General features: G+C 38.6%; 1 protein-coding gene across 3 annotated transcripts; it reads left to right on the top strand.

Moving 5' to 3' along the window:
* The first annotated feature begins 8,621 nt into the window (after positions 1-8,621).
* cyb561a3a (cytochrome b561 family, member A3a) lies at positions 8,622-17,796 on the top strand. 3 transcript variants are annotated; one of them, XM_084729207.1, is made up of 7 exons: positions 8,622-8,714; positions 9,439-9,586; positions 12,445-12,649; positions 16,694-16,902; positions 17,030-17,184; positions 17,267-17,435; positions 17,533-17,796. In XM_084729207.1, the coding sequence occupies exons 2-7, from the start codon at positions 9,449-9,451 to the stop codon at positions 17,554-17,556; spliced, it is 900 nt and encodes a 299-aa protein (XP_084585333.1). In that variant the 5' UTR covers positions 8,622-8,714; positions 9,439-9,448; the 3' UTR covers positions 17,557-17,796. The 3 variants fall into 3 exon arrangements, with proteins under 3 accessions (XP_084585333.1, XP_084585332.1, XP_084585334.1); XM_084729206.1 differs by having other exon boundaries at positions 8,696-8,833; XM_084729208.1 differs by lacking the exons at positions 8,622-8,714; positions 9,439-9,586 and adding an exon at positions 9,609-9,709.
* Positions 17,797-18,139: the final 343 nt, after the last annotated feature.

The raw sequence follows: 18,139 nt of genomic DNA, 5'->3' as shown, positions 1-18,139 counted from the left end.
ATGCACCAGCCGAACTCCTACACGTACTTCATAGAAGTAATCTGAAACTAAATCCACCAAAATATGAACCTTAGGATTCAGTCTTCAGCCTGCCGTTGCCAGTATGATTCTTTGAAGTATTATGGCTAAAAGCAACTGAATAACACAACCATAATTTCAATATCTCTCCATCAGCCTCCCTCATTGGGAAGTCAGCTCTACAACCAAACCCCATTTAGAAAACACTGACCTCTGCTAGAGACCATGCACTGTTTTTCTGTGATATACGCTCAGAGACAAAGAGCCAAACAAATGGAAATAAGACGTGCACATTGGCTGCGGAGATCAGGTGCGAACTCGAGAGGTAGGAAACACCTGCTGACCTGCTGGCATCTCATGAAATAAAAAAAAAAGAAAGCACAGGAAGCACAGGAAAATAAAGCAAAGACTGTGACTGCAAGAAAACACAAAGAAATAGACGCACAGTGAGAATCTAAGACTTTGAGCGCTGAGTCATGCTTTGATTCTGACATGTTTTCACAGATATATTTCTGTTCAATTAAAGGAGCTGAATCATGTCACTGCAACAAAAGGCTTGAGTTGTCATTACAGGCAATATAATTATGCTTTTGGATCTTTGTAACCTAATTGTGGGGAACCACTTCTCTCTGATTTTATGTTAAATATCAATTTCCTTATTTAAATGATATGAATAATAACCTGATTAATTTGTAGAATTGGGTGGGGCCTGTAGGGATGTGTCCCTTGCAAAAAATTAAATTAAATGTAGCCATTATTGTCTGACAGTGTCTAGTCAGTGTTAATTTGTGAGATTCAGTATCGTGACAAAGCAGCTGTGCTGAAACAAAGCATTTTCAAGTTTTGAAAGACTGGGTCCTCCCCCTCATTATTACATTAGTTTGGTCCACTGCTTACCAATAGATCTTTTGTTGACAAAATATTTAATATATGAATTAAATGAATGGAAACCAATCTTGCGAGTTATTCAGACCACCAGGGAGAATGTGAGAAATACACACAAATCTATTATTTTGTCATTTATTTCCATACATTCTGTAATCTTAGTCAGCACTCCTCTGGCAGCAGCACAGCGTCTATCTGTCTTCTCTCACACCGTGCACCTCAGGCAGGAGACCAGTGTTTGCCAAGTTACTGAAATTTAGAAATTACTAGTTCTCTCAAAAGTAACCAAATTACTTTACCAATCACTGCATGTAAAACTTTTGCATTACTTTTAAAAGTCTGTTAATTCTGCTTAATGCAAACACAGCTATATTATTTTAGTGCAGCCATTTTATTTTATTTTATCGAAGCAATATTTATTTATTGTAGCTGTATTGTAGCGACCTGACTAATTAAGATTAGATATCCCATTTCCTGGGACATACAATGATGGGAATGGGGAAAAAATGTGGTTGGCTCACTGACTTGATCTGCTGCAGGTAGCTCGCAGCTCACAGCCTCAGCTCACACCAGTGGAGCAGCCGTGGAATACTTAGTTTAACAGAATGGCTTAGAAAACAACAAATGTCTTGCTTTAACAAATTTCCCTAGTTTATATAATGAAGATTTGAAGGTGCGGTGACATGAGAAATGACAACTGGGCTTTGCTTCTCGCTGACTGACAGCTGGCAGCAGTCTGGTTCCAAGAGCAAAACAGCATCCATCTTTGAACAGAGTCAGAGGTTCAGCCCTAAATTCTATTGACCAGAGTCTAAAAACAAATTAAACCAAACCTATTTTTTGTAATACAGGCAAATCAACCTTTTAATAGTTCATTATCTGTCTCTTTCTATAGTTTTCGCCTGTCATATCATTTAACATCATTTGGTCCAGCGCATTTGGTGAGTTTTGGACCTGGAGACAATTGTCAGGTGACCTTCGTCATTATAGTCAGATGACCGTCGTCATTGTGATCTTTGTTGTGAGTAATGTTGTTGTGAAACGACCACAATTTGGTTGCTAAAACTACTTCGATATATTTAAGTTTGTTACATAAGTTAACTTACGTACTAATGTTAAAGTAATTAAACATTGACTGTCGTTTTCACAAAGGAGAAGAACCCCAGTCTCTTGAGTTTGTTTGACCTGTTCATCCACCCCACATCCTTCATATGTGGTCTTTTTACTACATCACCTGATTTTTTTTTTTTTTTTATCTCTCAGACACTTGTGTGTAAAAAAAAAAGCATTGTGATAACACACAAAATGACTTAAGACACTGGCATGTTTGGTAAGACGAGGCTGACAGTTCAACCACACTCACCAGTGCAGGTTTCACTTGCTTTCAAGAATCCACTGCACACAATCTGCCCAGCACCAATCGGCAGACATCATTAGTGGTTAACTGGTGAACGTAGTGGAACATTTAGAGGCTGAAGAGACAGATATTTCCCTAAAAGTTGGTAAAGCAAAACAGAACTTCAAGGAGAGTAATTTGGACTCAAATTCATCCGACGGACCTGAACATAAAACAAAAATGCATCCATTTGCCATATCAACCGTAGAAGGTGATTACATGTCAGCTGCCCCTAAATGACCAAAGAAAATCAATTAATTTAGCTTCATAATTTTAACTTTGTCAAGCCATCAACAGGGTTGACTCTCATTCTCTGAAACATCCTACAACTTTGACAACTTTAGCATCTTTCCCCCCTATTTTAGCAATTTGACTGCAGTTTCCTGTGATTATTGGTACGACCCCAAGAAGCCCAGCTGCCACTCCAGAGAATTCATTCCCATTCTGTGATAACAGCTCCATTGGCTCTCCACAGCTGCCAAGGACTTCATGGAGCTGAAGGCAGAGACCCAAAACCTCTAGTGTGTGTGATCGTGAACCAAAAGGCCTCTGGGATCACATTGAGATCCAGCAGCGATATTACCATTGGTTTTCTTTTGAACAAAACACTCTTGATTTGTGTCTTTCATTGCCTCATCACAATACCTATGATGCATCAGTGTTCAGTTATCACCCCCTCCATTTGAAATCACATTCTCGTGACCATTGTACCTATGCGCTGCAAGAATAATAAATTAGATTTCCTCCAAAATTAGCTTGCACAATTGTCCTCACATCCATGTGAGTGCTGCTCCAAAATGGTGCTGGGTACTTCTTATGTGTAATTTTGAGTGAATAGGGCCTGATTTTGATGAAGGCTAAGATGATCACTCCATTCAGGCCAAGTAAGAAGGAAATAAAACGTCTTCATACCAAGAGCTCTGTTAATCAGTGTTGAGAACGGAATAAAAAGGCATTCATTCTTACTTTTTTGGCCTTCAGGGCTTCTCCATAGAACTTAAAGGACAATAGAAGTGAAATTCAGCTCTAAAATATAAAGCAAGATGGCAGAGTGTAAAATATACTACATCCTTTTCTGGAAACAAGGGGAGATTTGCCCTGTTCCTTAATCTGAATTTGTTATACTGATGTACAACTCTGCAGAGGATAAATTTTAAAAGGTAGAAAAGGCCACTGTGACAGAATTCAAGATGACTTCCTCAGAGTAAGAGGGGGTAATTTCTGATTCACAAAGTCGGCACTCTCTTCACTGCCAGCAGACTGGCTCCACGCTGTATATCAGGATGACATCACAGATTTGAGTTTTCAATTTGCTTCAGGACAGAATCATTCATTCCACTTAATCTGCTGCCTAATAACCCAAATGTCAGTTTCAGTGGGATTCCCAGCCGGGAACGTATTTCCTAAGCTTTGTCTGTGAGGACCGTGTGCCCTCTGACCTGAACTGCTGTGGGATCACACAGTTTGAACACAAGTCTGCTGGTGTGCAAGTCAGCAGTCAAACTGGTGACACGCCGTGTCTTCGTGGACAAAAGCAATAATTTGAATATATGTAAATTATAAAAATGAAGAGATCTGAGCATGAGTCAGAATGGAAGCTGAAGAGAATAGAAACCATGAGATGACAGAAAAAAGTTCCACCTATCAGCTCCTACTTCATACTGAAAGGTCGGAAATTAGAGTGGTCATCTCAAACACAAAGGGAACTTCCTAAAATGTTGACCTACATTCAAGAGTCCCCAAAACCACTTTTCCTTGCTTTGACCCGCCCTAGTGAACCTAAAATTTATTTCAGTTTAACAGAACCGCCTCTACACTTTACTTTGACAAGTCATAAAAATTTTTGTCTAAAAGAGTACAATTGAGAATGTTTTACCTGATCCCAAATATCAAAATGGGCACAATCAACCCATTCTCAGGTCCTCAAATAGGTACCAATGTATTTGTCATGTCCCATTGATGTGCAAGTGGCTATGTGAGACACAGCCAGAAAGACTTTTCAACACATGTTTAATGTTATGATACAGTTGCAGTTTCATTAGGTTTTGGCACCAGAACTGCTAAGTTAGGTTCAGGAAAGTATTGGCTTGGTTAAGATTAGGCACCAGAACTACTTGATAAGTTTTAGGGAAAGATCTGTTTGGTTAGTTTAAGACACCAAAACTGCTTAGTTAGGTTTAGTCAAGGATCTGTTTGGTTAGATTTAGGCAACAAAACTACTTGGCTAAGTTTAGGCATCAAAACTATTTAGTTAGGTTTAGTATACAATCAGTTGGGTACAAAACGTATTTGGTTAGGGTTAGGAAAAGATCAGTGTGGTTAGATTTAAGCACCAAAGTGCTTGGTTAGGTTGAGTAAAAGGTCAGTATGGCAAGGTTTAGGCAACAAAACTACTTGGTTACGTTTAGGATAAAATAAGTTACGATACATATATCATGGTTTCACATGTGACATAAATCCCCACCTCCTGGGTGAAAGTCCTGTGTTTGTTTCCTCCATATGCTGTTTTTTTTTTTTTTTTTTTCTATACTACATCACCTGATGTTGATGGCTTTAAACTGCAGTAACTGAAAGCCTGGTGCATCTCATGCATTTGCTAATGGGTACCTTGTACATCTGAATGAATTGTGAAGGTTGTGGCAAAATGTTGGTATCTGACAACCTGAGAATGAGAACAAGTTGGTATAATTCTGACATTTGCCAAAATATTATTTGACCAATATGTGTGGGTTTGGTGTAGCTTCCAGCACTTTTTTTTTAATTCATGCTAGCAGCTCAAGGAATGGCACTGTCAGGCCACAGTTTAGTCTAGACTGAAATGTCTCAATGTTGGACAAATTGGATAGATAGAGCTCCAACTCTGTTTAGTGCTCATTAGCAAATGTTAGCATACTAGCTAAACTATGGTGAGCATGATAGATGGAGATTTGACACAAGCCTGTGCTCAAGTTCTGCATCTCTGGCTTCGGAAAACAGCAGTGGAGAAACCACCGCAGGACAGTAAGGATGAGACAAAGTCAATGCCGTGCCAGAATCCAAGAGGGAGTAAAGGAAATACAGCACATTAACTCAGATGTCCCTTAACAAAAGCCTGGAGCTGTCACACTGAGTCACAAAGCCAACTCTGCCCACTCAACTCAAGCTTCCTCGTCCTCATTGTGCTGCTGGAGCCAGCCACGCTGAGGGGGACTCGGAGAAGCATCACTTCAAGGAGTCTGTCAGAGGCTCTGAGAGACTTTGATAATATAAGGCAATGACTTACACCTACTGACAGCTTGATTCCTGTCTGTTTTAGAGAACAGCGCTCGAGGACAGTTACTCTCTTAGGGAGATATATTGATACACCTAATGAGATTCAGAGATTGCAATCAGCTGTTATTTTTTGAATTTGATAATTATTGTATGAAGTAATCATTCCAGAGAATCATTGATTCAACTTTAAACCAAATTGTGGTTGATATGACAGAAGCATGTAATGGAAAAAGCAATGCACTTGAAAAGAACTTATTGCACACTCCTTTGCACCAAAAGGTAGTTAGACTGCTGATCAATGATTCAACCTGAAACCAAATGCGGTTGATATGACAAAAGCATATCAGTCACCTTCAGACACGTTCACAGCAAAATGTGGTTAGATCTGGTCTAAGACTGTTATACGAACATCTTCCTCAGCTAAAGGAAGCTCCAGAAAGCCTACACCATCTGCTGCATGTGCTGAGTTAAACAACACACACACAAAAGGACACATCTGAAATACAAGTACATGCAGCACAAACCTGGGACGATGCACATTACACAGTGTGTGCATTATTTTGTGACTGTGAAACACCCAGCACCTGGTGTATGCGGTGGGGCACCAGCACACAAGCGAGGTTGTGATGCACTTTATCATGTTTTGTCTCCTGGAAGCACCCTCTTGAGTGCACTTTATCACATTTTCTTGACTGGATGTGCACTCTAGAGAGGACTTTGTCATGTTTTGTCCACTGGAAGTGCACTATAGAGTCTTTATCACTTTATCAGAAATGGAATATTCTCCATTGTTATTGCAATAAATTTCAAAGTTTAAACAATGACTCTCTTTTTTCATTCCTTGTGGTGTTGTTTTAAGGTGACACACCCTAAAATAAATCCTAATTTATTTATTTATTTGAAAATTTCTTCAAATTAGGTTTACTTGGTCTATTTTATGAGAAAGAAATATTGAAAATTGTTTTTGCCAACTGGCATCATAGTATCTAGCATATAGAGTTAAGTCCAAATTTGTTCAGTATTACTGAGTTTATCACTAAAGCAAAATATAAACTAAAATGATAGGTGCCTCAATATCAAGCCAGCATTTTTACATATTCTTGAGGGGATGAGGGGATAATGGCTACTTTTAAGTCAGTGGTTCCAAAACGTCTTCTGGCATGAACCCCCCCCCCACCACCACCACCTTTTTAGAAGCCAAAAAAAGTTTGTGCCCACCGATTTTTTATCAGTCATTAACAATAAATAGGGACTAGAACTGATTTAAAAATGATTCAGGAGGGTCAGTGGAAGCCTACGTTTTTTGTTTGTTTGTTGTTATGCCAGGGGCTTCATGGAGGATTAATCTGTCCCTGGCAATGTGTAAAAAAGCAAATCAACAAAACTGGGCTGTAGAAAAAAACAGCAGTTGATAGATAATGATGTGTTCAGATGAAGCGAGTGTTTCTTCAGTTTTAAGCTCTTAAGACTGTTTTTTACTGACCAAAAACACCTCAACACACAAGTTTACAGCTTGCAGCTTTGCTGGAGACACTGAGAGGAGCATGTAGGACCATTCAAATACGTGGAACAGACTGCTACACAGGGGAGAGAAGGAGAGACTGACTAAAACTGCCTCCAGGTGGAGCTGAAAGACAACAGATCTCTACAGGTCAGCCACCATGCAGCCACAGCCCACTACAGTCAGTGTTATCACAGCCTGTGAGGCAAAACACTTATTTCAATAATTTAATATCAAAATTCATATATTTATGACCCCAGACTTGTTTACTGCCTATCCTGTTTATAGCTTTATTGTTGTATTATTTGATTAATTTCCTTTTTTACTGTTTGGTCTAATATTGCATGTGTGTGCTTAATTTATTTAGATTTTCCCTGAAGAGTCTTATTGCTGTAAGTGGACCTTATTTATTTTTGTTGATCAATTAAGTTTTATCATCTTATTTTATCACAATGTTCCCTGTTTAGAGCCAAAGAAAACAGCATCAGAAGCACTGAAGGGCAGAGCATCAAATTACACAGCACACAACTTTGAATTATTCAGTCCAGCTGTAGAATAATAGGATCATGATTCAATCATATGGTAGCCAATTACAGCCAATGTGATGGAAAAAAAGATCCTCTAAGTCAAGCAATGGCTTAAAAATCTCAAAATAATTATTCAGTATCACAAAAACAATTATTTCATCCCTGAAAATAATGAGGAACTTACGCAGAATAGTGACTTACTTATAAATAATGACTTAGTACAGAAGAAGATTTATTCATCATTATACAACAACAAGATGTTGTGAAACAAGATTTTGACATAGTTCCTTTTTTGATTGGTTGAAAATGAAACTTAATCGTAATAATGAATCAGTATCTCAAAATAATGAGAAACTTTATTATCATAATGAGTTAAATTCTCAAAATAATGTTCAAAATACAGTTCTAAAAATAATGAGAAACACTCAAAATAACAACATAAATAAAGACTTAATATATGAGATTCAAGTGGATTTTATTGTTATACAAAAAGGTTGTATACTGAGATTTTGATGTAGTTTCCTTTTAGATTGGGATTGAAACATGATCAGAATAATGAGTTTGTAACTCAAAATAATTAGAAAGTTCTCAAAATAACTTGACTTAATATCTAACTTATTTTGAGAAACTTCCTCAATGAGATGTTAAACCACTATTTTGATATATATTTTGAGAATCTAAGTCATTATTTTGAGATATTAACTCATTCTTTTAGCATATAAATTTGGGACATTTTCTCACTGAGATTCCTAAACCTTATTTTGAAATTCCAAGCCATCATTTTGAGTATTTTAAATATTAATTCATTAGTTTTTATATATAAACATGTTATTTTGAGAAAGTTTCTCATTATTTTGAAATTCTAAGTCATTATTTCGAGATACTAACTCATTATATTAGGTACTATGTAATTATTTTGAGCTGTTTTCTGGCTTGTTTTTTTTGTGCGTGTGTGTGTGTGTGTGTGTGTGTGTGCGTGTGTGTGTATGTGTGCGTGTGCGTGTGTGTGTGTGTGTGTGTGTGTTCTATCACATTGGCTGAAGCGGGTCTCCATACAATGCCGCCTGTCATGATAGTGACACATAAAACAACATTTCCCATACGCCCTTGCGTTGTCAATAAGGAAATGGCTTAGGTAAATATCGCTTCCTGAAGTGAAACTGTTTAACCTGTCTAACCTGCTAAACGCAGCTTTTATCTTGACATTTTAGTTATTGTCGGTCGTCTGTGTAGATGTGGAGAGATTTCACTGAGGTACACGGCTATACGCTTTTTGAATAGGTGAAATATCCGTAATATATGTTTTTGTGTACGCGAGCGGCTGCATAACCTGGGACAACCTTTAACTTCCTTCCCAACCTTGGTTCATTTGACAAACACGCAAATTTAACGTCGCCCTACGCAGAGATAAGAGACGCACCTGGTGCAGCATACGTGAAGACATTTAATGAATATTTAAATGACACTCTTTAATTCGGCATACTTTAAAATGCAGAAATAAACCGGCAAGTAGTGGTGAAAGTTTAAATAGGTCAAAGTTACGTTGACGTCGAACTGCCTACTCAGTCGCGTGATGTGTCCCATTTACCCGCCAGCAATTATGTTTTTCCACTTACGTTTTATGACATGTACTTGGTCACTTTATTACATTTTAAAACAGCAAACGTTTTAAGTCGTCGGTCCAGTTTAATTTTTGTAAAAGATTTTTATTGTATTTTTATTGTATAGAAGACAGTGTTTTTGGTGTTTTTTTCTAATTACTCAACACTCAAACTTGTGTGTGTGTGTGTGTGTGTGTGTGTGTGTGTGTGTGTGTGTGTGTGTGTGTGTCCCACTACCACTTTCTATGTTATTCTTAGGCAGCAGCAGATGCAGCGGGCCGGCCCCTCACCTCCCAGCTGCTCCTCCACCTCTGAACGTTTCCCCCTCAGACACCTCAACACAGCTCAATGTGGAAGTGAGACTCCAGCTGAGCCGGAGAAACACGAAGTGAAAGCAGATACCATTGTGAGTATTAGTGAACGATTGACCAGGGAAATCATGAGATGAGGCAATGACTCCTACATGATGTTGGTTTAACTTTAGTGCTGTAGAGCAGGAGGTGTTAGTGTCAGGACAGCTGAGGACAAGGTAAGACACTCACATTACTCATGATAGTCAAATGTCAAGCTGATGATATAATGTTGATGCTGAAGTCACAATTGCAGGGAAAGTTTAGTGAAAGTGATCGACAATGATTCAACCACTTGCAGTTTAGTGTAGAGCAAGTTTAGGTTCATTTTCATACCTTCCTCTTATCAGTTCTATTTCGTTATTGTTCAGTTATGGCTGCTATTAACCATTGCAACTAAAAATGGTGAGCAAGAATGTGTTTAACATTGATTTGGTGGTCAAGGATGAAACCAGGTAGATCTGGTTGAAAAGTAAAAGGATTTAAAACGTTGCTTCAACATAAATAATGACTATATTTTGATGTGTAGACGGGACTCAACAACATATCAAATATTGTTATAAAAATGTCTTGATACTAGACTGTGACGATGTCTGCTGTGCTAATGATTTATTTTTATTATATTTTATCAAAGGACTGCCAGCTGCATTGTTTTGAAATCATACATACATAATTCATTAATTTATACATTCATTGCAAAATACAATTCATGCCATTTTTTTGAGCATGCTTAGGTCATGGCTGCCTACTTTTACTTTATTAAAGAAGGAAAGCAGCACTAGTTAAAAGTACAGTAGAATTTTATTTGAAAAAAAATGCTGCACACATCAGATTTATTATTTAATAAAGGATACTTTTATCAAGTTCTCATTTTTCTTTGATTTTTAATATCATGAAAGATATCATACCGAGTTTTTGTTGTGGTATCATTGTACCTTGAGTTTTTGGAATTGTTACATTTCTAATGTGTTGTTAGAATCTGCTAAATGCTGAAATACAGCCTTTTTAAATTGCTGTTAAAACAATGGTTATATATGAACCATATTTTTTTTAAATAAAGTTAGTTTAGTCTTAAAGCCACAATAACCTTCTAACTACGGAATTTAAGGTCTAATGTACATATTACTGCGCATCTAAAAAGTAGTAGAAGTTGGTTTTACTCTAAATTCAAAATACTCTAATTTAAATTTTCGTACACTTTCCCTATATTGGGCGGTTATGGTCTGACATTCATTATTAAAAATACACAGTTAATTCCACACACCAGTCATAAAAAAATCACATCAGTTGTCCTGCTTTACTCTGATGCAACAAAATCTCTCTGCTCCTGCTTAATCTGCCTCTCTGAAGTCTGAGACAGCTCAACAACAGGGAGCTGAAGCTGATAGATTGCTCCAGAGTCCAGACACAAACAGCAATTTTAGCTCGCTGAACAAGGGCGTTTCTGTTGTGTCGTTGCCTCAGTCCAAGCTAACGTGTTGAAACCCCAAAGTCACAAAATAACGCAAACAAACTAACTGATTGAGGCAGCAACTCCTGTGTTTTGCGAGGTAAAATAACTGTTTTTGTCCAAAAAAAAAAAGTCTGGTGGCTTTGAAGAGAGCGTAGATGGCTGCTTCAGTTTCCCGTCAGAAAATGTCATCTGAAGGCAAAGTAAAGCAGTGGAAATATTCTAAATATAGCATACATTCAAGCTGCTATTGATTGTTGTTTAGGTGGTTTAACTGTGTTTTGCTTGTGACACTGTCCACAGCAGTGCATTGTGTAGCTTCCGTGTCGGTACGATGCAAATCAGATGTCAACCACAACAAGATCTGCTACACCTGCCACACACTTTTGAGAACTGGTCTGCAAAATGAGCTTCTTTTGTGAACTAGATATTTTTTAGTTAGGAATATTTCATTCAGATTTTTGCAGATATTTATTGAAGCACATAACTTTGCTATCATATGCATTTTTACTGTTTAAAGCCAAATTTCCACAGGCTTTAAAGGGACAGTTCACCCCAAAATCAACATGCATATTTTTCCTCTTACCTGTAGCGCTACTCATCTACTCAGCAACTACTCCATCTATACAGTTTTGGTGAGTTGCAGAGTTTTGGAGTCTTGGTTGTAGAGATGTCTGCTTTTTCTCCAATATAATGGGACTAAATGGCACTCAGCTTGCGATGCTCAAAGCACCAAAATGAAATACATTTGAAAAACTCAAGAGCAATGTCTCTTTTTGGAAATAATGACCCAGACCCCCCTGTTTCTCCTTCTGTAATCAATTTGTGGTAACTTGATTAAGCACAAATTTATTTAGTATATTGCAGGATGTTAAGGCAATATAAACCAAAATGATGAAGTCCTTGCAAGTAGCTTTTAAGGGAACAGTTCACCCCCAAAATACAATTTTTTCTGGAGTTTTGGAGATATTGGCCCTAGAAATGTTTGCCTTCTCTCGAATATAATGGGACTTAATGGCAGTTCATGAAATCATGACTCAGCTCCTCAAGATAATCCACAGATCTTATTGTGAGCAGTTTCATCGAGAAACTACTTTCTCTCTGCAGTAGAATCTACAGAACTACTTTCTTATTATCTATTTCTTCTTATTATCTTGAGTAACTTGGTCATGATTTTTGGAAAGAGACACTGGTTTTGAATTTTTCAAATGTATTTTTGGGGTGCTTTGAGCACCACAAGCTGAGTGCCATTTAGTCCCATTATATTGGTGAGATTGCAGACATCTCTACAGCGGATATCTCCAACAATCTCCAACTCTCACCAAAAATATCACTACAGGCCAGGGCCAAAGTATGTATGTTTGATTTTGAGGTGAACTGTTCCTTTAATCCAGACATTTGGATCCCCCCTGACTTGCAAATCACCAAGCCACTTCACTCATTTTGTTCTTTTGATTGTTTTAGCTCACAGGTTCCTCCAGGATGAAGTCCGTCCTGAGCTTCTACATCTGCTTCCTGCTGTGCCTGGTCCTGGGCCTGGCCTGCGTGGTGTGTGTGTGTTTATGGAACGCACGGTGGCGCGGCGGCTTCGCCTGGAACGGCACGGCCCAGCAGTTCAACTGGCATCCAGTCCTGATGGTGACGGGCCTGATCGTGCTGTACGGCAACGGTGAGTTTCCGTTACAAATCTGGATCACACAAGAGTTTCATTTCTGTTTCTCACTTCTGTTCTTAACATGAAAGTCAGACTGTATTAAGGTGATTACACGTTACAGGTTCCACAGAGACCTACTATATAATTAGATGCATGATTTCAGTAGCATAAATGTGTGGTAAAGTCCACAGTGGCTTTAAGTGCCACACCTCAGTGACTGCAGTCTTTTAGTAAAATTTAAACAAATGACAGAAGGTGCCTCTCAGTGAGGAACTGTGTTGTATTTCCACCGTGGTACATTGTGTATTGTCTCTGTCACATGCTTTCATGTGAAAGCATGAAATACATACATTCAATACAAGGTAGGAACTTCACACTTCTGCAAAATACAGTCGCAGTCAATTCTGAAGTGCTTTGTTGCCTAAATTTGCATGTTAATGTGTGAAACAGTTGGAATAAGTGACACTTTAATGCATGCGTCATTAAAGCCTGAATTACCTCTTTATATCATGGTGACTGTAGGTGGTCATAGGTCAGCCACTCTGGACATAAAATGGAATGAAAACGTCTGAACATGCATACCAAACTTCACTACAGAGAAGAAAAATCAGTGTTTCAGAGACTTTGATTCCTGCATTCTGGTGACTTTTACTTTTAATTCTCAGGAAATAATACAGGACAACCCATAACTCTGGTGCAAACTTTTGTAAAACTGTGGTATGAAGTAATAGTCCTTTATTGTCTTTCATTCATTTATTTTTTTTGCCCTGCTCCTAAATGAAAATTAGAGTTTACAAAATGCCCCTTCTCTTTCCACAAAGTTGGGTTTGGTTCAGCTGTTGTCCATGTAATGAAAGGGAAATAGAAAAGAAAATTTTTGTCACAAATTGGGAGAAATACAGGAGACTTGTGATCCTGGGAGGAAATGAGGTAAGGACGATGAAAAACAGGAATCTGTGGGGAAAATCAAGAGTTGACAAGTATTAAATGTGTCAAAAATCGTGGCTGCAGTGATACTAACTATCAGTAGATGATTGCAATATGTTATACACACACACAGTATATCATAATTGTCCATGTGTGGTCAGTCAAACACATGCTGTGCGGTGCACAGGCAGCATGCCAAACACACTTTTGGTCATTTCGTGGCCAGGCTCCTGTGAGTCACTTGGGCGCGAGGTGAGATTATTATAGGCAGGTGCATCAGAGGTTGTGACAATCATCGCCAGTCACATCCACCACTGTACTTTCATCCTGGTTAAACACAGGACTCTTCTTAACACGACAGACTGACAGTTTGGGAATCCTGTAGAGTTTCCCTCAGAGAAAACTCAGGAGAGTTTTGTTGTCTGTGCAGAGATTAAAATATAAAGACAGCAGCTCAGATGTCCTGTCAGGAGTAAAAATCAGCGTAAATACATGTGGGGATGTACCCTGTTCTCCACAGAGCCTATTGTTTGATGATTCAAGTATTTTAAGTGTAGAAATATGCTTTTTTGTTGTTATTTTCTGCACCGTGATTTTGCTTTGGCCAGTTATAGTTGAGCAGCTCTGAACTATTAGTTTAGGAGAAAGCAGGCAGTCATAGATATTTCAGTAGAAAACTATATTCTGTTTGTTTCTATCCATCAGATTTACCACATGTTTCATACTTGAACCACAACAGAATAATGTATCCACAAGAGCTTGAACAAAAAACTTATTTCAGACAGTTATTTTTAGCAGACAGTATTTATGAAGATGACATTTCCACTGTTTCACTCTTGATTACTTCTTCCTCTTTCTTTCCTTCTTCTTATGCTCCTTCTTCTTCTTTCAGTTCAAATATTTTTTATTGAAGAAATTCTAAATAATTATGGTCTGTGCTGTTCTGCAGGCGTTGCTCATTTGTCTTCCACCTCTTTCTTTTTTCATCTTCCTCTTCTTCTTCTTTCTTCTTTTTCATTCTCAAAATGCCAGCCCTGACTCATCACTCCACGGCAGTTATAATTAGACCTCTGCAGGTAAATGCTCATGTTTTTGAACCATCTTGCCGCCCATATGTACTGCAGGCTGTCTGTTCAAATTTGCAGTCTTCACGCCTAAATTGCAAGAACCAAAGTGCATTTATAAGCCTGATGACATAAGTGGCTGCATTTATAAAGCACTTTTATCCAAAGCACTTTACCTTTTGCCTCTTATTCACACACACAGTGATGGCGGCAAGCTACCATGCAAGGTGCGCAACCATCAAGAGTACCTTGGTGTTCAGTGTCTTACTGTCTGACATATCAGGGTTATTTTCTTAGCTCCATCCACAGCCACAGACAACCTCAAGTCCACCTCCAGTCACATTTTGAACAATATAAAATACTTTGCAAGAAGTAATAAATTATGTCTGATGTGTTTTTTTTCTTCAAACTAAGTTAAAATACCTTGTTAAAATGTCTTACATATAGCTCTACACCTAGGCCTCATTTAGTTTCAAGGTTTCATAAATATAAAAACAGTGCTCGCCCTCTCCACACACCGCAGCCTCCACCCCTACTGCTACATAGCTGCACCCGCCTTCTCCTCTGTTTCTCTCAGTAATCACTGTAACTAGTTTCTTCTGGTTTCTCCTGTGGGCTGGGCATCGCTGCTAATGACGGGATTGGTTCTTTAGGGTTTTGTACTTTATATTTTCTTCACTTTTATATTTGTCTCATTGTTCAACACTAGGGGTGTAACGATTCACTCATGCGGCTGATGCATCAGACTTTAATGTGTAAGATACGAGTGCATCGGTTCAGACGACCTGTGTTGGTAAAAAGGTGAACATCAATTGGAAACAAATTGATGCAGCACTAGTGTATCGATACATCTCTTTAGGACGCATATATGTTTCATTTTTGGCATCAGGGAGCTGCCACTGCAACTTTCCTCCATTTTCTCTCCTCCTGTCTCTGCCTACACCGCTGTCGCTGGACACCTGCTGCCTCGCTCACACAAAACAAGCGCTCCCTCCTCCCTCTCCTGTGTCTTCTCTTCATTTCCTCAAAACAGACGGCGCTGAAAACAGCAACAAAAGTGACACTGTACCGCGTCGCGCCACCAAACTTTCATAACTCACAAGGTTGGAATAAGTTTTGTGTTTTATAATAAGATGAGAAACGCTGCTGCAGATCATTAATGTAAAACATGTCTGACAGCAGAGAACAGAGACACGAGTCTGACCCACAGAGACGTCATGTCACTGTGAGAGCAGGTAACACAGAGCATCACTGTTCCTCCACACTCATCAAAACCACAGCACTCTTCATATGAAACAGAGCAGCACATCATCTTACTGCAAAAATACTCATATTTGAAACAGTTTGAAAGTTTGTTCACAGATTCTCATTTAGGCTACAGGATCTCATTTACACATGAGACTCATAATAAGATGTTAACACCACTGTAATGTCTCCTCTCTGTCTCTACTCTTATTATATTTAGTAAAACTATCAGGATCTCTTTTTGACACTAACAGCACTCTACAAATGTTGCATTAATTGAATTAAAATATAAAGAGTCACACTTTGCATTGTCTTGTATTGCATCATATCTTATCATATTGTTATGGAGCTGAATTGTATCGAACCACATCATCGGCCCCTTAAAAATTTCTAAGATATATCATATCGTTGAACATATATCAAGATACGTATCGAATCGTCTCAGTCAGTGAGATACACACCTCTATTCAACACCATTCGGTGTGTGGAAGGTAAAGGAAGACTTTTATTGTACAGGGAAACTTGTTCTTAACAGTGCATATGACAATAAACGCTTTGAACTTTGAACTTTATGACATCAAATAAACAGTGTGACTGAATCCGTTTTTTGAGACCACCCTTGCTCACTGCAGTTTTGATGAAATATTCAGACATGGTATTTACTGCTTATTTCGCTCCTGATGTCTTGTAACACATGAAACACACCGCACGGACATGTTAACAAGGTTAAAAATGTGATTTTTACTTTCATTTTCACTTCAACAAATTGATACATCATTAAAATAAATTTAGCATCTTCTCTGTTCTTGTCTCCTCCCTGCAGGAGCTGTGGTGTACCGCGTCCCCCTGACCTGGGGTGAGAATAAACTTCCCTGGAAGCTGCTGCACGGTACGCTGATGCTCCTCGCTCTGATCCTGTCCATCGTGGGGCTTTGTGCTGTGTTTGACTCGCACAAAAGCAAAAACATTCCCAACCTGTACTCCCTGCACAGCTGGATTGGAATCAGTGCTACCGCTCTCTTTGCCATACAGGTACACCACTTTACTTTACTTTATTAGTCAAGTGCAAAATGTGGGCGTGGTATTTTCTTTTCTCTTTTGTTATTCTAAGACATGTTTGAGTTTTGTGCCTTTGTGTTCCTTGCATTGGACCATGCAGTGGGGGGTGGGTTTTGCTGGCTTCCTCCTGCCCTGCTCCCCCCCATCACTACGTAAACTCATCAAACCCATGCACGTGTGGCTCGGAGGCAGCATACTCATGCTCAGCATCATTGCCTGCATCTCTGGAATCAACGAGAAACTCTTCTTTGTTCTGTGAGTGCCATATTTCTGTTACTTTTTGTGAATATCTTCCTGGAAGATAAACTGATAACATTTTAAATGGGTTTTTCCACAGCAAAGGAAATACTAATGGAACTCAGCCATATTCTGACCTTCCACCTGAGGCCCTGTTAGGAAATTCATTAGGAGTTTTGATTGTAGCCTTCGGCTTGGTCGTCCATAAGATTTTGTCCACCCGTGAATGGCAGCGACCGGACGCCGGTTCTGGGGAACTGGCTTACACGGTGAGAACATCAGTGCAGTTTATATGCAGTCAAAAAGATTAGAGGATTTATTGTAATCAAGTATTTCATAATCATCCTTATCTGCTCTCTTCCGCAGCCGTTGCTTCAAGATGAAAATTAATGAAGGAAATTTTAAAAAATGCTCATCACATCAAACCCGTCCACACAAAATCAGTCCGATCACCACAGATGACGATGAGTGGCCTTAAAAATGGGAAAAATTTTAAGTTTAATTTTGAATGTACAAGCAGCTGTCTGAACAGTGTGGGAATTATCTGTCTGTTGTGGATGTAAATATTTATTTGAAATTATATTTAAGATTGCTTTTTCACCAAAGAATAAAGAAGTGTGTTTCATCAAAGCAGTGACATTTTCCTCTCTTACACTGCACAATACAAGCGCTCCCATGATGCACTTTAGCCTCTACTGTACATCAAGCAGTAAAGCGCTAATTGCACACAAGCATTAAAGTTTGTGACTGTATACTGCAGGATTTACTGGTGATGTTGTTCCCAAAAGGATTTTTGCTAACACAGTTGTTGGTACCTAGAACAAGAATGAAGTTTGCTTTAATGCCTTTTTATCGCCTAAAACATTTGAGTTTAATATGGCAACATTTTCCTGTCATTATGCTATTTAAATGAACCATAAATTCTTATAGCCATAATTACAGTCATTCAGAATGTGTCTTTCACAGATTCAGT

The sequence above is a fragment of the Lutjanus erythropterus genome, chromosome 10 (genome assembly GCF_056507025.1).
Source record: "Lutjanus erythropterus isolate fLutEry1 chromosome 10, fLutEry1.hap2, whole genome shotgun sequence".
In the NCBI taxonomy this organism is placed as follows: Eukaryota; Metazoa; Chordata; class Actinopteri; order Lutjaniformes; family Lutjanidae; genus Lutjanus; species Lutjanus erythropterus.
The sequence above is the reverse complement of the archived record's forward strand: the minus strand, read 5'-3'. Positions and strand labels throughout refer to the sequence as shown.

Bases quoted from the DNA above. Each gene is read 5' to 3' on its own strand.
- cyb561a3a (XM_084729207.1), top strand. From the start codon at position 9,449: ATGCAGCGGGCCGGCCCCTCACCTCCCAGCTGCTCCTCCACCTCTGAA. The intron at 9,587-12,444 runs GTGAGTATTAGT...TGATTGTTTTAG, and splicing joins AAGTGAAAGCAGATACCATT to CTCACAGGTTCCTCCAGGAT. The intron at 17,185-17,266 runs GTGAGTGCCATA...GTTTTTCCACAG, and splicing joins GAGAAACTCTTCTTTGTTCT to CAAAGGAAATACTAATGGAA.